The sequence below is a fragment of the Cariama cristata genome, unplaced genomic scaffold (assembly GCF_000690535.1).
Source record: "Cariama cristata isolate BGI_N322 unplaced genomic scaffold, ASM69053v1 scaffold13363, whole genome shotgun sequence".
In the NCBI taxonomy this organism is placed as follows: domain Eukaryota; kingdom Metazoa; phylum Chordata; class Aves; order Cariamiformes; family Cariamidae; genus Cariama; species Cariama cristata.
The window spans coordinates 48,264-73,182 of NW_009606769.1; the positions used below are offsets into that span (position 1 = coordinate 48,264).

Below are 24,919 nucleotides of genomic sequence, written 5' to 3' on the forward strand. Positions count from 1 at the left end.
GACCTCATTAAGCTGGCTGGCACTCTGGTCTGTTAAGACCCCACATCCACAAAGTACTTGAGTACTTGATTACCTTTAAGATGATACTTAAGCTGCCTACAATCGATGCAATTTAAATTGTTGTTTCTTAAGGACACACTAATATAGACCATGTGCTTAACACATGTCTAAACCAACACCTGAATCAAGGCCTAAATTCATAGCCTGGCTCAGATAGATGATCTTATCTTATAGATGGTACAAGTCAGAACTAGGGGAAACTTTGAATTTCATGACTGTGTATTTTGTTGTCACTGGTCCTTCATTAACTCCAGCTTGCAACTGGAAGTAAGTGAAACACCTTACCCAGAACTAAAGGCAGCAATGAATCTTATTAGTAGGAAGAACATGGCAGGTGGGGACTGATGTCCTGTCTTTACCAACTACTGTGTATCGGCCATTTTACCACTCTTAACAGGAGACACATAAATTGTAGCACCACCACCTACTGATTGTGCACTAAGGCAAGAAAGAACATTGAAAAGAGAAAAGCACCACCAATTTGATAAAGTGGAGTACCTCACCTCACCACCCCCCACCTCTCCGCCCCCCACTTCTTGTTTTAAATCCCACACATGTTGCTATCATTAAGATGATCTCTTTGCTATTTCAAGCACCTTCTAGAATTAACATTTAGGCAGGATAAATTTTTGCACCATCCTGAAGATGGATCCTGGTCTTCTACCAAATGTGTCCAAAATTTAAGAGAGCTGGAGGAGTATACAACATTCAGGATCATCACTCAGATTGATCTAACTACAGTTTGAAGTATTTAGCTATTAGCTACAAACCACACCATTGATAAATTCATAAAATTTAAACCTTCAAATTATGTAAAACCTGCAAAGAATCTATTGCCTATTCTACTGTCCTTACGGTTGTAGTATGGGAAGACACTTGCATGTATCCCAAAGAGGTTTTTAAAACAAAAATGAAGATTCAAAGGAACTGAGTTATTTCCTTGAACTCCAAATTCTGCAACTGTCAAATTTACACTTTTCTTCAACAAGGTTATTTCTCTGAATGAATCTTTTCACCTTGATGGAGATTTCTCAGGAGAAACCTTGTGTGACTGAAACTTGTGTCGTTAACAACAGTAGATTTACTGGAGTGGAGAGAGACAAAATTTTAAGAGTTACATTTTAAATAGGAAAAGTATGCCCCCTTTTCAGTTAAATACCAGATAAGCTGGCATTTGCTTCTTTGTTGTACAACCTAAGGCATTACACATGCAAAGAGGCTGGAGTAGAAATCTTTTTCCACAGAAAAACTGAAACATTAAGTTAGGTTTTATTTCCACTTGCCATGTTTATAATATGAAAGTATTGCTTTCCTCTGGGGCCCCTCTCAAATTTCTGTTTTACTGTCTTTGTTTTTATTTCCTACACCTTATTCACATTATTGACTACTTTTCTCTGTTAGATAAGCTGTGTTTGAATGAAGGGCTTTTCAGACTTCGTCAAAATGAGAGAGATTTTCTCCTCTCGCAGCTTATCCTCACTGCAGAACTAGTACTATAGAATAGCAAATAGCCTTGTAAACACTAGAAGTCAAAATAGATCCCCAAAGCTCATTGCAAAGGCATTTTCCTGTGCTCATGCATCTGGCCAGGATCAAAATTATTCCATTTCAGTTATTCAAATAATAAGATGCCCCTCCTGAAGCTCCAGAGGCTCAGCAGCCCTATGGGTAGACTACTGGAAGAATAGGTCAAAGCAGGGTACTGAAAGAGCCACTGAGCATTTTGTTTCTTAGGTTTCAGTCTGTTGTGATGTTTAAAGCTATAGAGTTCATAACTTTGATGCCAGGGAAGAATTTTCTCCCACATCCAAACAGAACAAAACACTGCCAGATATACTGCCTGGAATGGCAGGGCCATATCTTGTTTAATCCATTCCTTGTTGCTGAAAGCCATCTAGTGTTGCTGGCTTCTCTGTTTGCTCTGTTCTCTTCCCAAGTATGATACCTGCAGTGTGTTCAGTTAACTAAAACTGTGGACTTCACAGAGGAGTTGTTGATGAAACATTGTACTTGCAGGATCAGTCTGTGGACTCAGCCTGAAAGGCTAAAGAATCTTGGACATACAAAATAACAAATTTAGAAAAGAAAATAATATTTCTAAGATCTGACTAAATCTTGAAACTATAGTTTGGGGTTTTCCTACTACATATCCTAACAGGATTGGTGACAAAGGTGAAGGTCCCCAGTGTCTCCGTGCTGGAAAACTTGAGAAAAGAGTTCCAGCAGCGTCAAGAAGATATTGACACTGTTTAAAAAATGCACATGGTCTTTAAATAGATGTCCCAACAATTGGGGATATTGAAATGGCATTAATCCAAACCACACTCCCTAGATTTGGCTGGAAATCAACTCTATTTAGTGCTGGTGTCTCTGTGGGATCATTACAGCACTGTAAGTGGAACAGAATTGGTCAGATAAAAAGTTATATATGTTGAATGAGTATTTGCTGATTATTATTGCAAAGGTTTATACCTGCCTGGCATGGAGATCCATCGTATGGAGATTCAGGCCTAGCTTCAAATAAGAACATTTAGTTAACTCAGTCAGTAGTTACTCAATAAAAGAGAGTTTCTTCTGTATAAATATTTATTTTTCATAGCGAATTTTTCTCCATTAAGAGTTCTTGATGGCTCAGATGTTTCCTTTGCACATCAAACACTCAAGGTATTTTTAGGGCATTTTATTCCATGCTTTGAGTCTTCTTGCTCATATAAGCTGCTAATTGCATTTGTTAAGCACCTAGAAAGATGTTCTTTAATAATTAAACAGCACAGGATCCTAAGTTAACATGACAGTTTCCAGGAAACTACTGCTTACCCTGCGTGTCAGTGCAAACAGACTGAGGGAGACCACTCATTTTACTTGCATCAGTCATTTGCACAGACTCCTAGATGATCTTTTCATCTACACTTCTAGAATATTTCATATAAACTAGAACAGTGTAACTGATTCAGGTGGAAGAAATGTCACTGTTTGTTCAGAACACCTCACTATTACAAATATGCCATGACCATGTTATTTGCATAGCTCACTGGAAATAAACCATTGTGAAAATTTCTTATTTGTAAATTGCTACCTTGAGTTTTTCAAATATTAAGTATCCTTTTGAGGGGAATGAATATAAGTATTTGTACTAAAGCTGAAAATCTGTGAACTGAACAACCAAAAGCTAAATTACAAAGTACAAGCATGAGAACCATTATCAATATTTGATATTAACTTTGTAATTGCTGTTATCTGCAGACAATGGAAGCCATTAATGGTGGGAAACTCTTTTCCAATGCCTACCTAATGGATTTAAGTGCCTGTATCAAAACGTTACACTACTGTGCAGGTTGGGCTGATAAAATCCATGGGCGTACTGTTCCAGTGGGTGAGTAGTTTTGAGATAACAAAAGTACAGAACTGAAGCCAATGTGATCTGTAAAAAATTGCCTTTTTTCTAAAAGCTGTGCAACACAAAAAACGTTTGAATGGAAAATATTTTAGATAGTTCTTAATACAGGTTACTTGAGATTTATCATAGTGCTCATTTTAAATATTTAGTGCAGTATTCACATCTATTTCTTGTTCTATACACCACTAATAAGTATTGTTTATTGACCAAAAGATTTTAGCCTGTATGTACATCTAAGAAGTCTGGTAGGTTACTTTTGCATAGCAATGTGTAGTTTATGCAGTGGACTGCAGGGAAAACCAGGTATTTGCTTATTAAAGCTAAGATTAGCACAGACAGTAACACTTGTTTCAGTTATTGGATAATGTATTAGGAAGAGTACTACGAGACAGGAATGAGGAAACATTTCTTTATTTTGCTGAAATTTCATTATGTTCCCTCTCCCATTAAGCAGCTTTATCAAAACATTGTTTCTAGCTGCCTTCTCTCAGAAGGACAAAGAAAAGAATGGTAATAAAGAAGGAATTAAGGAAAACTAGAGTGATAAATACTTCCAACTTTTTTGCCTCACATAGATCTCTATACTAGGCTTAATGGAACACATGTTTATTTGAATCAAAGAGAATTTTATACTTAATGGATTTGATTTAAGCTAAGATCTAATATTAAAAAATGTCTGATATGTACCTAGGATTGAAAGTAACCTTTAAAAGGGCACTTTACAAAAAAAAGGTGATAAGAGAAAAAAGAAATGAGGAATGCTCATTGGTGTGCTGTGCATACCATACTGAGAAGGAGAGTTATCACTGTAAAAAGTCAGTCAGATTGGCAGAATCAAACCTTGGAGCTATGAAGAAAGTAGGTATTGAATCCAGATGTACTTCAGGGTTTTTTTTTTTGCATAGCTAAGATTTTGAAAATATCATTTATAAGTAAAATTGTATCCAGTAAAGTTTGATATCCAACTTTGTCTTCTTTCTGATTTAACTGTTTCTTGCAAGTGCCTTGTCTGAAAGTCTAATTTATTTCTTCTTCCCCTAGATGGAAACTTTTTTACATTTACAAGACACGAGCCTATTGGGGTGTGTGGCCAAATTATTCCTGTAAGTCACAGCTATTTATGTAAAACACAAATGTTCCTGTTACAAATGGAAATGTTTTTGAAATTTTGTCTATGCAAGTGCATTTTTGAAATATTACCAATCAAAAACTTTCAGGTTCTGAAAGATAGAGATCATTCTGAGTACTCATCAAATTCTGCTGCATGGAGCTTTTGATGAGTCAGTCTTGTCCAGCTTTTTCTCTCTCCTTCCTGTATATGGAGGAAAAATAAATCCCAAAAGATTGACTCAGGGATCAGTTTGAAAGACAGAATTGTGTTTTGTTGGAACTGAAAGAATTAGAAATGAACAAGTAGGAGAGGGTAATATTTACAGCCTATAAGCATTAAGCTCTTTAGCACCTAAAATATTTGTTCTGCTCTGTACAGTATCCAGATAGCTGGATCTTTATTTATTTATAACAAAGACTCATTCACCATGTTGATGGTACAAGTAACAACAGAAAGAATGTGTCCAATAAGCACAGTGATACTGAGTCATATGTTCCCAATGTTCCCCACTCCTGTTCGGAGTGTCTAAATTCCCAGTTTTGAAGTCACTTATTTTAAGTGAAGATTTAAAAACCTGCCTGAGTCTGAACATTCAAAACACTGAGGAACTCAACTTTTATATTTATTTGTCAACTCTACACAGCTTCAGTGAGTTGCTGTGAAAATGCACTAGACAGTCCTAATCCACTCACCTCTTTGCACATGGTAGGTGTGAGCAGCCTGATCTGACCTGCTTAACTGCTTACCAGATTCTGAAATAGCCAGCTTGTCTGTCAGGTTTACTCAGACATGTGGGTCCCACACATGTTCCAGATGTCTCTCAGTTGAGCTTGCAGATTTGCTATCTCTTTAGACCACCGCATTGATTTAGAGAACATCACTGGAACACATTTGGATCCAGACTCTAGGAGAGCTTGAGAATCTGCTGATTTAGATTTTCCTGTAGGTCAGGCACAAGATATTTCAAGTAAAGCACTCAGAGTCAAGATATGCTAAAGACCTAGAAACACTAGATGTGGCCACTTCTAAATAAAATTGCATCCCGAAAGCATAAGCAGTTGGTACATACACTGGCTTCCCTTATCAAATGTTCAGGGACTTCTGAGTATATCTTTATTTTCTCTCCATTGAAATGTGAAGCCACCAAGTTGGAGGTTTTTACATAAACCAAGAACTTTCAGGACCACATGAACACTGCAAAACACTTTTGCTGGCTCATAATTTCCATTTCTCTTCCACTCACACAGTTCCACTTTAATGATGAAGATCCAGAAAACCCTATAATCCCTTACTTTGTGTTATTTGTGTTCCTGTTGGTTTTGTGGGTGGGGTGAGACTGAAATGAGATAAGGAGAGAGATAAAGAACAGCTGCATGTATACTTCTCCAAGCCTTTCTTACATAATAGAAAACTGTTAACTGCTTTTTTCCCTACTTTCATAAAAGTAAGGCATTCTGCATCTTTCGTAGAGAGGCTCATGGGATCAATGCTTCCAAAACTCCTACAAATATTCTCAAAGGGGCAACCCATTTTTCCCCCAGCCATATTGTCCCTCGTACTGCTGAATAGAGAGTCCAAAGGAGTCAGGTGCTCGACAGTCTGGCTGGACTGACCACAATAGAGAGCTGCCAGTGAAACCTCCAGGGAAGAGAAGAGGGGCAGTGTTACATGTTATTACCTTGTCTCCCTTAGAAAACTGAATTGATGACGGATGTGATCATTTAAGATAACAAAACTCCCAATTTCACCTCTAATCCAGCAACTTTCTGTAAGGCTTTGTTAGAGGGGTATGTTTATTGTCTCTTGAGATTTTAACTAAAACCTTGGATCTCCTGGACTCACATACACCAAAATCACTGGTCTTTGTATAACATGGCTTGCCGGTCGCTTTTTCAAAATATCTTAATTCTGAAAAGAGTTCAACAAAGAGTTCAATGACCCGGTTGACAATTTGCTCTATTATCATAGAAAAAGCAAAGGCATTCTGGCGATGTATTAGAAATAGGATACACCTTCTCATCTGTCTTTCAGTGGAACTTCCCATTGGTTATGTTCATCTGGAAGATCGCCCCTGCCCTTTGTTGTGGAAACACAGTAGTTGTCAAACCAGCAGAACAAACTCCATTGACTGCCCTTTACATGGGATCCTTAATTAAAGAGGTAAGTCATCAACAGAGTTTTTTGCCCTTCTCAGAAATGTAAGTGTATACTGCAGCTGAAATGCCACAGAGGTAATATAAGCCAGGCTGTCCTCCGCAAGTACTTCTCATTGCATGTCTAGCCTTGTACTATGGAACTTACCTTATTGTAAACCAGTTAAGCAAATCCAGGGCAAAAGCATGCATATCTTTCAGCCTAGTCCACACAAACCAAAAAACCCACAATAGCAATTCAGTAAACTCCATTCCTTGGCAAACGTATTTGTATTACAAAAGCACAGTACATTTCAAAGTCAAAAGCAAACAAGGAGTCAAGAGCAGAGTACTTAGAGGTGGGTGGCAGTGACTTTATTAGCATAGTTATCACAGAAAAGGACCTGTTCTTATAGCTAATTATTATTATTTTTTAACTGAAAAAACTTTTCATACAGCTGGGTTTATTATTAACAGGGAGCTGTAAAATTGAACTGGTAACAAACTTGTGAACTCCCTTCACACAGAAACTAGGAGAATACACTTGGTACAAGGACTGTGACAGTTTCTCCAGTGTCTCCAAGGTTATGTTGACTATTGTGCCCAGCCCAGCAAACACCCAAAGAAGAACAGTTAAATAGCTTAGCTATCCCAATAAAATCAACAAATGTAATCAAACATGTTTGAAGAGTTGGCACAGATGTCAATAATCACCAGCGCAGTAACCTTGCAGAGTGTTAATGGAAATGACTCGGCACATTTTATTACTCTGCTTCAAAACAATGATTCAGCAGAGCATACTGACCAGTTATGTGTTAATATTTCACAGAAACTAAATGACTATCAGGAAGGAACCAAGTCCTGCTGTTATTGCATCACATAGTAAATGCTATTAGATAATATCGGGGAGGAGGAATTGCTTTAAAAAAAAAAAAATTCCAAAATACCTTCTCTATTAATTTTTAACAATAAGTATCAGAAAGTATATTTCTCTGAAAAATGCTACTTTACAGGGAAAGTAACTTGTTCTGACCTGAGTCTAATGAAATATCTGTTCTGATATTCTGATTTCCCGAAAGGAAAGCTCATAAGTGGGACTGTGATCAGTGGTCCATTTTCATGCACACTTACAACAGTTACAGAGTGGTAATGTGGTAATGACTGATAAAATGCTAGAGCTCTTTTAGTAAAAGGCAAGATGATTCTCATTTTACCTATTCTTTCAATGTTCAACTGGATGAGAAGCTTAAGTATATAATTGTTAGATGTCTTTGCTGTATTATCTGGTAGATATTGTGGAGCTTTAAAAAAAGACAAATATTTATCTTATCAAGTCCTTCAAGATTTATTCACCCAAGTCTAGCTGAGTTTTAATTTACATCCAGATTACCCAAATAAAGTTGAAGGCCAAATCCCTGACAGTGATCAAAACCTCAGTGGTCACTTTAGCAGCCGCTTTAGACTTGTGAAACGATCTGAAGATCTAATTTAATTTTCTACTTCTCAAGTGTCCACATTAAAAAAAAAAATATAGTCACTATTGGTAATCCTCACTATCCTTCTTAATAGTCCTCACAAGGCTCCTTTGTTGATATGTAGAAAATACCTTATAATTCAGACATGGAAATTAAATGCCCAAAGTGAGACAATGTGAATTAGTCCCATAAAAAATATTATTCTTACTTTTCTCTACAAATTAATTATGAAACACAATGCTGAGCAAATGGAAGGAACCTCATTGTCTCATTAGTTCCGGGGTAAATGTTAATCTGGAATATTAAATGAGCATAAAAAGCATTAATAGAATGTATCTGAGCATGAACCTGTAAGGAACCAAATCTGCTTGAACAAGAGTAATTTTCTGGTGTCTGTAACACAGGACATGAGATTTAGGAGCTGTAACTCACCACCTGAAATTCACCATTTTCCAAATGAAAATGGAACATTTGCATATAATTCCAAAGTCTTCTTTAATACTAAAAAGAGGCTTACTTAAGTGATAATACAGGTGATGCATCTTTTTCGTCTTTTAATTCTATGCTTTCTCTGCAAGTGCCATTGAGATCTCATAGATGCTTCATAAACTGATAGGAAATCCAGCCACACACATCCATAGGAGTTTGCCTGACAAGCTGTTGGAAGAAAATAACTTACTTTGCCTATGAATGGAAGATAACAAGTACGAAACTGGTGGGAAACAACAGTTTTGATTTGGTCCACAGTAAAAGCTTCTTTAAATAGAAAATTTGCAATATACTGATACTGTGCATGTCTCAGGTAGCCAGCTTTTCATGCTTCGTAGCTGATCTGCCTCTTCTGTACTGTAAAGTCTCAGGTTGCCCACCCTCTATTTTCAACCCATGTCCAGAGAAAGAAGCAAAGACGTGGAGTTTGAAGTACTATTTCCATCATTTTTCTTAACAGAATTTCAGTGTAAGTCAGCTGATCAGTAATTAAATTCCATCTAACGTGAGGGATAATGAGCAGAAGTCAGCAAACACACAGAATTATTCAAATGGCTTTAATGAAGCAGACATGAAATTAAACATCTTTTTCTTTACACATCTGACTGGGGGAGAAAAGAAAAAACAAATATTCCTTGGCAATGACACTGAAAAAGAACTGAAATAAAATGTTCTCTTTTTTATAAAAGAGCAAGTTCAATAGCCTAAGAGACAGATGGGGGAAAAAGGGTGTAAATCACATGAGAATAAACACATTTGGGGCTCTAGGGCTGAGAATAATTGCGTGGCTGATAAAACCTGGCTGGAGAACTGAAAAGGGAAGTAAGACTATATGAGACACGTTCTTCTAGTCATTGTCCTTCCCCAAATGTAAAGGGTTCTCTCTTCCAATTCAGGCAGGATTTCCACCTGGAGTTGTGAACATTGTGCCAGGCTTTGGACCCACCGCTGGAGCAGCAATTTCTCACCACATGGATGTAGATAAAGTAGCTTTCACAGGCTCTACAGAGGTACTATAGTGAATGCAAGAAAATACAAGCAGGAAATGTGCCCCTCTGATTCCCAGTAATGATTTAATGTCTAACTTGTTCTATGTAACTATTTTAACCTTTTTCGTTCTTTTGGCTGCTAGCTTGTTAAACAAAGTCTGTTTAATGATTTGTTGGTTATTATTAACTTTAAACATATTTAAACAATGTTTGTATTACAGGAAAGCCCTTCAAACAAAGGCACTCCACGAGATAAAATAGGTTCTAGTATACCAAGGCTATTTCCAGTCTTGTCCTTTAAAAACAAAACATTTTCATAACTTTCTGTTTGTTTCCTTTTTAAAGACTTATTATTTTTAAAAATGAAAAAAGTGAAGCAGGCAGTGCTCCATTCTGTTTAATTGTAATAGCAACAGGATGGTAGGAAGGTACTTTAGAAATCTCATTCCTGGTTCTACAAACAGTTAGGTGAGATGATGGCTTTTTGGTATTTGAATAATACTGATGATCATCTGGGTGGCCTTAGAAATCATGCATTCGCGTATGTATCAGTTTAATAGTTGAAAAGAAAGTCACTGTTAATTTTCCCTAACCTTCACTCTGAAGAACTGTGAGTAATATGATTGAAGATTTCTCAGTGCAGGCAATATATAACTATATTGTTAACACAGTCCACTATCTTATCTCTCTGTATGCATGCTACATGGTAGAGCTACCAATTGGTCTCTTAACTTCTTGAATGTACACTCTGAAGATAAATAACATTGCCTCATGTCAAGAATCAGTGCACATTGAGTGCAAGAGCTATGTTTACTCTTAGAAACCTCTAGCTCTAAAGTAACAGGAAAAGAAAACAACCCAAAACCCCGACAGCTGAGAAACTTCCCACACATGTTCCAAATGGACAGTAACAACTACAATTCGCAGTGTCCTGTGTCCCCCCAAAGGCAAGTGAACCAGAGGGTGTATTCATAGACTTTGGTGACAGTCCTCTTCTTCTGACAGTGTAATTTAGCAGTGAGAAATGAAGGCAGGAAGGCTGGCAGAGCAAAGAAGCTATCTGATGGTTACTACACATGATCAGTTAGCCACAAGGACTACAAGTATGTCTTCCCTTCACATTTTTTCCAGGACAATTCATATTAAGTCATTCCTTTAATTATGCCATCAATGGAAAGAAGCAGGATAGGGGTTCTGCCTTGCAGTGTCCATTTCCTCTGCTTTCCTCTAAGGGAGAAACTGGAATAAGAAAGAGTTGGCCATGCAGGCAGCATAGATATCTACTTTTTCTCTCATAAACTTTGTGCATCAAAGGGCTTTCCCATGTATAAAACAGAGGAAATTCAACCTAATGGAAACAACTGGCAGAGAAGAAATTGGTGCCTACTTTAGGTTACAGATACAAGTAAGTATAGTGGCGGTAACCAAAAAAACACTAGACATCTTTGGCAGTTAACATGTGTGTCCAGGGGGAAATTCTTCTGGAAACTATTCCTGGTCTGTAGATTGCAAGGTATCTGCATCCTGACTCCTCCTTTCGATTTTTTTCTTTTTTTTTATTTTTCATTTCTACGATTACTGGAATAGTAGACAACTGTGAACTGATTTTTATTTTTGAGGAACTCAGAGAAATGTTATTGAGGTCATAACAAGTTTTTTGAGATTAAGCTGTCCTCTCCCTGCCTTTTAGGTTGGCAAATTGATTAAAGAAGCAGCAGGGAAGAGCAATCTGAAGAGAGTTACATTGGAACTTGGAGGAAAAAGTCCTAACATTATATTTGCGGACGCAGACTGTTAGTAAAATTTTCATTATATAAAACTGTTACTTTTGCAAGTCCCATGTTCTTTCTTTGTCAGTAAATTATTTATACCTGTTTAATGAAACAGCAATTTTTAATGTTTTCTGATCACACCATAATTTTAAGCTAGATTGCTACCAAAAATTGGTGGGTCCTGAATGGATATGAGCCTCTGACAATCTGTCCACCCTTACTGCAATAAAACATCATCCTAACGCAACATGAATGCACAACTAAAAGCAGCAAAATGGATCTTATACAAGTTTATTAACTTTCTAACTGAATAATTCTCTTGGTACTGCTGATAGGGCAAAAAATGTTGAAATCTACATTACATATAGAACACCTGAACCTATGTTTGTCTAAGTGTACTGTGCTGCTCTTGGTGAGAGTAGTTTTGGATGTAAGTAAATGGATGAATACCTGTGTTTTAAAGGACCATAAAAATTAAAAGTGCTAAAAAGTCAAATGAGATGGAGTAACAAAGGTTTGTAAAGTGTTTATGACATGAACATTCAAGTTTATGTTCTGATGAACTCTGCGTTTCTTTGCAGTGGACACTGCTGTGGAATTTGCACATATTGGTCTGTTCTACCACCAGGGACAGTGTTGTGTAGCAGGATCTAGAATTTTTGTGGAAGAGCCTATTTATGATGAGTTTGTTCGCCGGAGCATTGAACGAGCAAAGAGGTATACTCTTGGGAATCCTCTGTTGCCTGATGTACAGCAAGGCCCTCAAGTAAGTAATGTTATGTGTTTCCAATATAATTGTGACACGACATCACAGTTTAATGTACTTCTAAACCTATTGTTGCATTAGTTTCAAGGCTAAGTACAGTTGTCTAGTAGTTAAGCCTGGAGGACCAGGAGTGATGGTTTGTTGTGCCACTATCATAGGTCTAAGGGTGAGGTTTCTTTCTCTTTTCTAGTTTTTTTTTTTTGTTATGGAATGGGAACAATTATATAGAACTGAAATATTTTCAGAAAGCTCCAATGCAACACCTGTAAAAGCACAAGTATGATCACCCATGTCAGAGATTGCTAACATTACATTCCAATAGTGCCACTGTAAGTAAGTAGCTTGAGGAAATGAAATTTAATAGTGTCTCTTCTCTTTTTTCAAGGTGCTAGTGTTTCATTATGTTGCTCTCAGTTTTAGAATATTACACAATTAAAATGCATCATTTTATACTTTTTCCTGCTTATATTAAAAGCCTGTGTCAACAGCTTCCCTATTAAATGAATGTTAAATGCAAAATTAAAAAACATAGCTATCACAATGCTGTGGATTCAGTGGATAACATTAGAGCATTCTTACATTAGTTTTCCTCTAGAGTCTTATTCCTACATCAGCTTGTACTACAGGATACATACTTTCTTGGCAGAGCTATTATGCACATATTCGACTGTCACAGAATAAAGGAACTGTATTAGAGACAAAGCAAAATCTGGAGACAAAGTAACTCCCACATGTTAGATAGTGCAATGTGTCCTTCATTAGTTATTTCAGTCATTTTATGCAAAGACACCAAGCAAATTGGAGAACTGCATTCCAAGCCACACAAGCTTTGGAGAATTTAAAAACAGTAAGGATGCTATTTTGATATCCTGCAATGTGTCTTGCTAACAAGCTATTATGTTCAGCTGAATAAATTTAAATGCCAGAGGAAGGGAAGATTGAAACAAGTAAAATCCAGGTGTCTGGAGTACAGTTATTACAAAACTAACAGGAATTCACTCTCATGTTTTTATGGCTTTACTGAGTTTGAAATTCATGCTAACAATTTAAATGAGAGATGAAAGTAAAAAAAAAAAAAAAGGAAGATTAAACATGTGAAAAAAAGCATTACTGAAAACATTTGAAAGAGCATGAAGATTGCTTTCTATTCCAGTCTTATCATTTGCTTTTCTTGATCTCTTTTTCTTCTTAGCAAGCTTTAACAGAAATCTTAACTTTTTCACAGGTTCTCCTTTTAGAACTGGTATGATCCCATTTAACAGAAAATTGTAACCATGCGGTTTAGGTGCAATTCTTTTGTGGTAATTATGTTAAATATCTCTCTTTGTCTTCACATTTCTTGTTGTACTTTGTCTAGTTCTTTCTAGAAACAAAAAATTACAGCCTATACCAGGCATATTCACTGTGCTTTCTTGTCACAGAGTCTTCTTGGAAGCTATATTTGTCCTCCAGTTCACAGGCCCTCTGGGGCAGCACCTCCCTCAGGCAGCAAGTTTGGATAATGCTTTGCACAGTGGGCACCAAAGAAGAGCCAAAGGCCCTACTGGAATTCAAAAAATCATATATATGCTAATTTACACATTATTAAGAAAAATAATTATGATAACAGTAACAAAGGAACGATGGACAGCAACATGAGCTGTATCATCTAAATCTCATCTTCTCTTCAAGATGTTTATGCACAAGAATTATTTGACCAGCAGGGTACCAGAAATTTTGTGTCTTCAGTATGTAGTAAGGCAACTGTCTGAAAGCAAAATGACAAAGGGAGTACAGTGAACTAAAAATCACCTCCTTATAAATATCCTTATAAATTCATATCCTTATAAACATAAGCTTTTATCACAGCTTTAGCTGAATAGCTATTTAATCTAATACACATCCAGGATTCACGGGAACCTTTGAAAATATTGTTGCGTTCTATGATCATGGTCAAATCTGTTGCTTAAACTGAAATGCAACCTTTTTATTGAGTGAATAAGAGCATAAGATACTCCCCTACTCTGCTGACTGATGAGTATGATCACAGAGAAGAACCTTCTGTGCAAGAGTCCCCTTGGAAGTAATTTCGATATCTTCATGAGCCAGTGCTTGAAGGGTTGAACTCTGAAAGAATGAAGGAAAGAATCATGAAAATGGAACCAATTGAAAAAAAAAGAGGGTGTTAGAGGTCACTACCAAACAAGCTTTATCACTAAGTTTTTCTTGACATAAATGTTATCTTGTGCACAATTTCCCTTCAGGCCTGAAGTGGTGATTGGATGATTTAGAGAGACGAGGACATGAAATGATATACGATCTGTTTCCAGATTCCATTTATACTATTTCCTTTTATCCACTTTGTCACTGAAAACTGCAAAGGGTTAGAGAAAGCTGCTATTGTACTGCCACCATAAACTCCTTTTCCAGGCAAAGACTATGCATTTTGCTATACTATAGAGCCAAACTGCAATATACTTGGCTTATGTTCAATTTGTTGGCCGGCTTGGGTGAGTGGAGGGGCAGAGATTGGCTTCATACCGTAAACAACCTGCCATCTCTGTTTCTCAAACCACAAATGTGTCTTTATTGCACTAATAAATCAGAATGAACCAAAACCAGCACGAAATTTCAGTTATTTTTTTTGTTGCTTTTTAACTTCCTTTAATAGTTCAGGAAAACAGTATGGCCAATCTACCAGACCTAGTGAAGCAGTGAAGAGTCTTGCTGGTTAGATCAAGCTCTCTGTTATCTTTGCAGAATCAAGCTCAGTCATTTTTGTTTTGATGAACTATTTGCAGTTGGCAAGAGTACTGGGAGAAGTGTAAAACACATTTAATTTGTAGGGTTTTTTTCTTTTTGTACTAAAGAAAATCAGGTTATTAGTCCCTCTACAGTTGATTCTCCTATGTCAGAATTTCTGATTATTGGTCTATTTGAGAAAAGCCTGCAAAGTTTTGAGAAGTTAGTGACAAGAATGTTTGCAGAGCTCTCCAGCTGTTCTACTTCAACACACGCAACTGAACAAAGCTGAAACATTTTTAGGTTTTAGTTAATGAATCAGAAGAACAACTGTTATCAGTGTATGTTCTTTTCATCCCTGTAATATCTTTTCATTTAGATAGATAAGGAACAATTTCACAAAATCCTCGAGCTAATTGAGAGTGGGAAAAAAGAAGGAGCCAAACTGGAATGTGGAGGAGGTCCATGGGGAGACAAAGGTTACTTCATCCAGCCCACCGTTTTTTCTAATGTTACAGATGATATGCGCATCGCCAAAGAAGAGGTAAATAAATCCTTGGCAGTCTGTACTCTAACTGGAGATAGTCTGTTTAAGTGTCTGTACAAAATATCCACTCAGAAGGTCAAATAGCTACATAAAAATGCTTTCGGTAAATCTGTCATTCCATCCTGATGGTGTTTAAAATGCTTTTCTTGGTTTCTGATGCCCATTTTACCAACTGAGTGGAGGTGAGGGAGAGGAGCATGACACTGGTTTGCCAATAAAGGGTCCAGCTTAAGCTGACAGTAGATAAGAAATTCTGAGGTTCGGATTGTTTACATCATCACCCCACACTGCCCATTTCTCACGTATCAGAGTCATGGTAACCTGTAACAGAGAAGGAAACCTTGAAGGCACAGCTTGTAAACTCTTTGTGCTGCTTAAGGAACCACTTAAGTTGGGGTTTGAACACAATATGTGTTAAGCAGCTATTTTGCAATAAAAGAAAACAATTAGGTTGTGCTTCCATAGGCATTTTGTTGGTGGCAATTACAGAAAAGCAGAGGTTTGCGTCAGCAGGCTGATTTAATCTAGATCAGTTTGCACATGTATCTACACACCACAGAAGAAGATTTTACTGACCCAATTAAGGTGGCAGTGCCAGAGCATCAGTGATCATCTGTAAGGAATGGAAGAAGGTTAGGAGTGCAGAGCTGTTATGCTGTTGAGAAAAACAGTTCTGTAAACACAGCCTCAGAGTCCAGTCATGACCTCTTCTCTCTTTTTTTACATTTGTCTTGACTAATAACTGCTGCAGTTGTGCTGCAGTTGATGTTCGTTATACTTCTTCATACTAGAAAGCTCCTTCAAAATTGTTACAAACCTAGGTCTTTATATAGCCAGCTATACTGCTGCTGAAGTCTGCTGAACATACATAGTACATTCAGCAAGAGTTAATTGTGATGGGGAGAGAGCTGTAAAAGTGGAGAGAACTGTATGAGAAATAATTTGGATTGTTTCTGCCAGTTTGGAAGCCAGATAGGAAACTGTACAAAAGTATGTTTCTTCACTGATCTTTTAGTTTCCTTTGGGTCAGCAGTACAAGAACTGCTTCTCTGACACTATTTTGAGTGTATTTAAGGAATATCCAGGTTCTGAACAGTGGGGGAACATTCAATGCTCTTCTGATCTATGTAACTGCAACTCTAGTTAAGAACTAGCACCAAACAATTTCCAGGAAAATCACGAAAGCTCATGATCTATGGGACTGGAAGTAATTAGGTGTGGTAATGCCCTCCCTGCCCTACACAGCCTTGCACTCTGTGGTGGGCATGGGCACCTTTGGCTGAAAACTCAGAGCGGTGGTAGTGAGAAAACCAAGCCTGAGGGACTGTTATCTCACATAACATCCATATGGAAAGCAGAATTAATTGTTTCACTTGGCGTACGTGCCCAGTTGTGAGCTACCTGCAGAGATAGAAGTCTAATAGAAAGTTTAGGGGAAGGAAAAGTTTAATATCTTTCCCAACTCTGAAACTGGAGCTTACCAAGAAAATACCAGTCCATTGTAAGCAGTATAGAAATGTAACACACTGTGACTCCATGCTAACTACCTTTATGGAGGGTGTCTTCTCATCTTTATTTATTTGTTTTCATTATTTATTTATTGTTTTATTGTTTTATTAATCATTCTACAAGAGACTATCTTGATTTGCTCCATACTACATAAATCTTATCTTTATGTGAATTCATAATCCTTTTTAGAACTCTGTTCTGAGATGTACACTCTTGACTGAATGAATTCAGGAATAAGTCCATCTGACAGAAATAAATTCTAAAAATAGAAATTATTTACAATACTAAGATATTCTAGTCCACTTCATGCGTTACATGTGTTTGAAACAGATATTTGGACCTGTTCAACAAATCATGAAGTTTAAAACTGTAGATGAAGTTATCAAGAGGGCAAATAATACCACCTATGGCTTAGCAGCAGCAGTTTTTACCAAAGACATTGATAAAGCATTGACATTTGCAGCTGCTCTTCAGGCTGGAACAGTATGGTAAGTAATGGCTTTTTTAATTCTCCCTTCAGAACTGCAGGTGCCAATGGCAATAAATGTAGGACATTCTAACACTTCTTTGGGTGCTCTACTTTTTACTTTTATATTTCAATTCCCTGTCATCTTTAAAGAGGTAGATGAATGCTATCCTCCCACATCTCTCTTCCCCTCACCTTTCCATACTTAGCATGCTATTAAATAAATACTTCTTGTAAGTGTTCACACAATTGTCCTGGAAACTCAGTCTGAAAAAGGAAATTGACTTGGTAAAAAGGAAAGGTGACAAAAGGAAATACAGTAAGAGTGCCACTTTCCATTCAGGATCTGGGGATATTCCAATACACACTTAATTTGTGGAGATCATTTTCTGGACTGTGTAAAGAAATAAATTATCTGAAGTTCTGTGGCCATTAACCTGGGCAGAACATCCACACCTGTGATGGAAAAGATTGATAAAATGTGGTTGAAAAAAGGAGGGAAACCCAAGTGAGGGACAACTGCTACAGGTACAAGGATGACTATTTCCGGCAGCAGAAAAGAAAGAGGCAACATCCATGAAGCTGGATAGGCAAAGGATGGGAGATGCAAGAGTGAAAGTTTGGAGGAATAGCAGACTGAGTTCAATGACTAACGCTGTCAGAGACTTGTATTGCCCTACAGTTATATCAAGGCAGCAGAAAAGTTATATCAATGCATCAGAAAGAGAACAATCAATTTTACTTGAATGCAAAACCTGTGTCCAATTTACATTTTATCTGAAAGAACTTGCAACCAGCAAAAATTCAGGATCAGGTCCTGTAACCTAAAAACATATGCTTTCTAAAAATAAGTTAAGTTTCTGCTTTAAATAGAAGAAAGTTTAAAACAAAAGTGGAATCTTTGATTTTTATTCTTATGTGATTTTTGGTCTGTCTAGGAATCCTTAACTACAGGCAGAACCTCTTTTGTTGAAACCAGTAGACTGGCAGCAGGAGAAATTATAAGATATGAAAATAGAGACTTCTGATTTGACAATGTTGAAAGACAAAAATACCTTCTCAGCCAGGGAACAGGATGCATATTCTGTCAAAACTCTTCATACTACAAATTCCCCTGTGAAATTCCTTTCTTACTCATTATTGTATTTTTATTCTTAACCACAACACAGAATACGATTTAACACTGAGTAGAACCAAACAGAACTTCCTAAACATATACTGAAGTGATTCGAATTTATCTGTTGGAAGTGTACCTGCAGAAGACCTAACTGTGACTAATATTTACTTTGCACAAGTAAATATCACAACTATCAGAGAAAGATATGACTGTCACTCTGCTTGAAGACCTTTGATGAGTGTTAGAACCCTGATCATAAGAGTAGTTTCTGGTAATATTTTGTTTCTCTGAATCTTGAAGTACACATATTTTTGCAAGTGTATTACTCAGATATAGTTTGTGAATATCACCATAGGTTTTTTACAGTCAACAGAAAAGCATTGATTTTTCAGAAGTGAAAAAAGTTGTTTCACACTGTCAAAAGTAATTTTCCTGTTCTTCCAGGGTTAATTGTTATAGTGCAGCCTCTGCTCAGTGTCCTTTTGGAGGATTTAAGATGTCAGGAAATGGAAGAGAAATGTAAGTAAATACTTTAAAAAAATATAGTTTCACAGGAACTGCAAAACAATCCCAAAATTCAACTTTAAACATTCATAACTAGGATCCCCAGTTTGACATTTTGTCAAATCAGTCTACATAGTCTTTAGAGGCTTCTTGTTGTCAGAGGCAATGTCAAGCATAGAATTCCTCTATAAAACAAGTAAGAAAATTACTTAGATACACACTTCTTAAAAATGACCATTTTTAGTAGCTTGCGGTCTACTGATATGCAAAACTGATCATTGTGTTTATGGTCTACAGTTTTTGTATACATATAGAAAGCGTAATTTGCATGAAGATACATGTGTGTGTGTAGTTTCTGGAATCCCCTTTAAATGCTAGGTTTTGGAAAACACAAGAGATTTCAAAATCCTTGATATAAACAAGGGTTTTCAGTTAAAAAGGCTAGTGACAACAATGTTTTTACAATATGTTCCAGCTTGGTCTAAATTATGAGAAAAACAGTCCTCTATAGTCTTTGGACCTTTGTTCTTTTCCCAAACTAGAAATGGAGTAGTATACAGATATTATAAGCTAATCAAATTCTTTCAAACTTCTAAGGTTTAGTCCAGTTTTAATTTGAATTATGTCTTGTCTTATCTGTATTCATCCTGATCTTCATATTAGCAAGAGAATCATGTAATGTGTTACATCATGAAAAGTTTGATATCATACATATTCACTAAGTCAAGTAGAATTATGTCTTCTCAGTTTTTTTTTGGAATGTAAATCACAAGCAGTCCTTTGTTAAAAATGCCATGTATCTGGGAACAACAAATTATTTTTAAAGCAATGAATAAAAATCAAAACATGTAAGCTTTCCTTCTATTAAGCCAAATGTATGGCACTTTTGATGAATAATAGAAGTAATTAAAATACGTTTGTACAGGCAAAGTACTTCAGAGCTGATTTTTTTCTTTTTTCATAATTTTTGTTAAGGGATAAAGGCTAGGGTTTTCATGCTTGCTTATCACTGGACTCATCCTGCTCCTGATTGCAAAGCTATCACTGACTTCAAAGGAAACAGAGTTATGCCAATGCTGAGGGCTTTACAAAATGTCAAAATGAAAAAAACCAGTAATTTAGGACATTACTATTAAGGACTGTTATGCATTTGCTGGGTGCCAAAAATTGGGAGGTGATAAATTCTGAATTACAGCCTCTTTCAGAAATATTTTGGGGATTTATTTACTGGAAATAACAGAAAAACAATAATAGAGTATCACAAAGATTAATATTCTCTATAACAGTGCATTTTGAAGGAGTTAAGCTTTTGTGCAAATGAAATTTTTCCTAATGCTTGGTTCAAAATCACAATTAGTGGACCAATAAAAATATTCCTGCTAAAGGGCAAGGAAGGAATTAGCCAGACAGATGTCTGCCATGGAAAAAGTTTTTGTAAACATGTGGCAAACAAGTTTATGAGGGGCGGAAATAGATGTGAAACAAGTAGACTGAAATAACCAGGAAGTCAGTGTGCCAAGCCATTGACTTCCTTGAATCCCAGAATAAAATTCCCTGTATAATTCTTGGACTATGAATTAAACTACTGAATGTCATGTACTAACAGAATGCCTCTTCAAAAATTAAGAGAATCAGTAAACGTTTTCCCACAGGACAAAAGTCCTGAGCACAGATTTCTGTTTCGCATACATAAGTATCTATTAACACGGCAGTGAGAACTGGCTAACATTATACTGAAGCAAACCCTTGTTCTATAAAACAATCAGTTGTGTCTAAATAGTTTGACTGCATCAGATGTCAAACATCTAGGCACACAAGCAAGCTTCGTCTCATCATGTGAAATGTAAAGGTGGAATCATGCTAATAACATATCAGTAAGATATAAGTGGTTTTCACTGTCTGAGAGATTTCATAGTGGAATAATTATGTCCTCCATTTAGTTGAGACGAAATGTCTATTCTTTGACTGTAGAAAAAACTCTTGACATCAGAGGAAGACTTTTGCAGATAACTTGTTGGGCATGTTTGTGAAGACCTAACATGTGCCTGATTTGCTGCGCAGAAACCCAGTTTAGAAATGCACTAAATTGATTAAACACCATTCTTTTGCACAAAAGTTAAATTGCCCTCTCTCTCCTATTTTTCTTGGGACACAGTTGTTGTAGTTTTTCAAAAGGCTTCCAGTAGCAGTCTAGCTGCACAAATTTCTTCCAAATACATCCAGTATTCTTATTATACATCTGGCCAATTGCACAGCACCACCAAAAATCCCATCCAGGACATGACTCATGTAAAAAGCATTAGCCTAAATATTGCTCTTCATTCTCTTTTCTCTAGGGGTGAATATGGCCTTCATGAATACACAGAAGTTAAGACTGTCACAATCAAAATCCCACAGAAGAACTCATAATGCTGATTGAGGTGCAGAATTCAGCATCTTCAAATGAATCTGAAAAGGTTATCTGAATTCTGAAAAGTCATATATCCCAAATTATTCACTAACCTTTTGCTTTCTGATTGTACAAGAGGTACTTGCTTACATTAACAATATAAATAATGTAGGAAATTTTTAATGTGACTAACTGAGAAAGGGAAACCTTAAGGTCTGGTACACAGCTAACCAATTTTGAAATTCACGTCCTGAAATAACTATTTGTTATTTTCCATGGAACACCTCTGTAGTGCTATGAAAATGTTCCTTTTCCAATATGTTCTACAGGTACAGTTTGAATTTGTGTGTTCTTCTAAATGCTAGATGGCAAGCTCTCTTTGCATTTTCTTTTCTTTGTGGCCTTAACAAAAGCACTTATTAGTAATTAGCAGATAGATGCTTTTCTGTGTCTTTCAAAAATAATAGACTTCTTCTAGATATATTTCTTAAACTGCTGAATTTGTTCATACTACACAAATGTAATCTGGATAATATTAGACAATATTAAAGTCCACCTTTAAACCCTAGTATTGCACTTTTCATTAGTCATTTTTATTGCACTGGTTTGCCACTGAGCACTACATAGCACATATTTTACATACTTAAGGAGTCACTACTGTCTCAATCGTGTGTTTAGGTCATCAGAAGTATACTATATTGGCTACATGGAGAAAAAACTTCCTAATTCTTTGACAGATTATAAATGGAAAACTATGAGCACACAGAACACTGGACAATTTGCAACAAGTCAGCACTTGGCTTTATAGCGATAAGTATACAAAAAAGTCTTAACAGATAACAAGCAAGAAATATTGAAAGGAAAGAAGAGAAAGGGAAGTGAGGGAAGCCAGTCTCTTTTGTGATTTATACCCGCTCCATTTTCACTCTACTCATATGCCTGCATATAACTTGGAACTGGAACTGAACACAGTACTTGAAGTACAGCCTCACCAGTGCCGAGTACAGGGGGACGATCCCTAGTCTTGCTGGCCACACTATTTCTGATACAAGCCAGGATGCCATTTACCTTCTTTGGTTCACATGGAAAAGTGATACAGAGGAGGAAAATTGGGTGCCTTTTCTTTTACACTAAACCAGAAGACACACACTTGGCCTGTGTCTGGTATGATCCAGCCACTAATAACGATTCAGCACACTAGGGCTAGTCTGAAAGCAACTCTACTCTGAACGTGTACTATGTAGGCAGTTGGTTCTCATCTCCTCACAGTGTCGTTTGGCAGCATAGGACTGCAAATCCAGTCCTACCAGGCTATGCTGCATGCAACTGCAAGCACAAGTGAAGAATGACTTTGAAATATAACCCAAGGAAAGGGAAACCCGACATAAATAGAAGGGTATAGAAGAAACATCAACTCAATTCTTGCATGCATATATGTATTCTTCTTTACAATGCCTAGACTATTTTAATACTGTTCTCAGCAATACTGTAAATCTATTTTAGTTCTTGTTTGACAGTCTTTCTCATATTTACAGGTAAAAGAAAACTGGCAATGGTCTTGTTTTGTCAATGTAAATGTCTCCATGTGATCAAAATGTGGCATCTAGTAGTGACTTTAAGTTCTTACTTTTTTAAAAGCCTTGAGTAAGAGAAGTGTCTCCGTGTGTGTATAAGGCATGAGAGAGAGTGAGAGAAGAGCAAAATTTTTTACTTTTTGTAAAGTCATTTTTTGGTTTTTGAAAAATTTTTTACTTTTTGTTTGCAAATATTGTCATTCAACCAAGGTGAAACACACAACTTTTGCATCAGAGCCAAGTATACCTTTAGCTTAATCTGGTGACACACTGAGGTTGTTCCCAAGAGATGCCAATATAAAGAGATACACCCTTTGGCATCTATTATATTCAAGGAATTCAACATGTGAGTGTTTGCCTAAAGCACTTGAGATATGTTTGAAAGAGGCAAACAAGGGCTCCATAAATTGTGTAGTCCAGTTTGCCTTGCAAAAGCACATTACTTGACAGTGCATGGCAAAGTGTCCAAACCAGAAGAATTTCAGAATATGGTCCCATTTTTAGCTCAACCGTCCAGTTACTAGCTCAGAGTCAAGGTCAGGAGTGGATTTCTCTCAAGAAAAGTCCTTTCACAATTAAGAGGGCTTGTAACTGTGTTCACAGTATTCACTCCATCTGACAGTGAAATATCTGCTATTTCTTTGCATTGTATCTGCATGTGGGTACCATGGCTTGTGATCACCCAGTCTGGGCAGGAATAAATGAGGACTTAAACTCCACAAAGGAAGCCCTTTCTTTCTGGGCTTAATCACTATCTTATTACTCCTGTTACACGCCAAAGCAGCACCATTAAAATTTACTGGGGTGAAAGATGAGAAGAGCAATAGTTGATCTGTATGTAAATATTGCTTGTAACGTTAGTGTAGTTGTAGTCAACATTTCACAGAGAATAAAAATTAACAAGAGAAATGACCTTGTTGCACTTCCTTTCAAAGCCCCTGAAAACTGACTGCTACAGTCAGCAGTAATTGCTAAATTTTTAATTCATATTTGGATTGAAATGGTGATATTTTTCATATAGTTCTCCCAAGCAGTGCGTGCCTGAGTAAATAATGTACAGCAAAATCCCAGCAGATTTGAATGGGACTATTTCTTTTTCCAGTGAACTACTTGTCTATCTCCTTAACAGTATTGAATACATATCTTTAATTTTCATGAAAGTATGACCAAGAAGATGCTTTTGCAGTCTTCTTGGAACATTATTTATTTCGGGCAATTTTATACCATATAGAAAAGCAAGTCCTAGAAACTCGGAGTCCTTAAAGCCATTGCCTTGCCATCATCAAGGCCATCCCTGCCCTCTCCCCTGCCTCTGACACATTTTTTTCAAGAGAGGGGAAGCTGTTGAACGGCAACAGCAGGATAGAGGGACCCTCAGGCTATTTCTGTCAAAATAGTGAAGCCATAAGGAATTCTCACTCTGTCTCAAGAAAGAAAATTACTGATAAACCTCAACTGCCAGATATCCAGGTCTTAAGACAGAGAAGATATGGAAAAAATATTCTGAGCAAGAAAGGCATCTGGCTTGGATAAGGAGTGAAAATTCCCTGATGAAGTAGGTTTTAGGGAGGAATTTGAAAGATGTGAGATGTTGGCAGGCAAAAGGGTTTGGGGGAGGAGAGTAGGATATTCTATCTGGGACTAAAAGATAACTGCAGAAAAGAGCAAGAAAAAGAGGGAGAAAGGAAAGGAGCAATGGCAGAAGCATAAGGAGTCTGACAAGGAATGAAAGCAAAGCTAAGAATCACCTTGAGATCCTGAAAGATCTCATTTTAAGATCTCTGTAAGACTTAACGTGAAGGACTTTAACAGATGCAGTCTTTCCCCAGCCCTTCTATCATCATGTTTGCTGTCAGGTCATATTTATCCTGCCTGATCCTTCTGCTCTCCCTCTCCTCATT

The 24,919-nt window shown here is 36.8% G+C and overlaps 1 protein-coding gene across 2 annotated transcripts in view; it reads left to right on the forward strand.

Moving 5' to 3' along the window:
* The window catches only part of ALDH1A1 (aldehyde dehydrogenase 1 family, member A1), a 34,987-nt gene extending 13,212 nt beyond the window's left edge, over positions 1–21,775 (forward strand). For both annotated transcript variants that reach the window (XM_009696490.1, XM_009696491.1), the window contains exons 4-13: positions 3,304–3,433; positions 4,499–4,560; positions 6,600–6,728; positions 9,561–9,674; positions 11,344–11,446; positions 12,007–12,191; positions 15,292–15,456; positions 17,299–17,456; positions 18,996–19,070; positions 21,392–21,775. In XM_009696490.1, coding sequence (XP_009694792.1) covers positions 3,304–3,433; positions 4,499–4,560; positions 6,600–6,728; positions 9,561–9,674; positions 11,344–11,446; positions 12,007–12,191; positions 15,292–15,456; positions 17,299–17,456; positions 18,996–19,070; positions 21,392–21,464 — 1,194 coding nt within the window. In that variant the 3' untranslated portion in view covers positions 21,465–21,775. The remainder of the gene's footprint in view (positions 1–3,303; positions 3,434–4,498; positions 4,561–6,599; positions 6,729–9,560; positions 9,675–11,343; positions 11,447–12,006; positions 12,192–15,291; positions 15,457–17,298; positions 17,457–18,995; positions 19,071–21,391) is intronic.
* Positions 21,776–24,919: the final 3,144 nt, after the last annotated feature.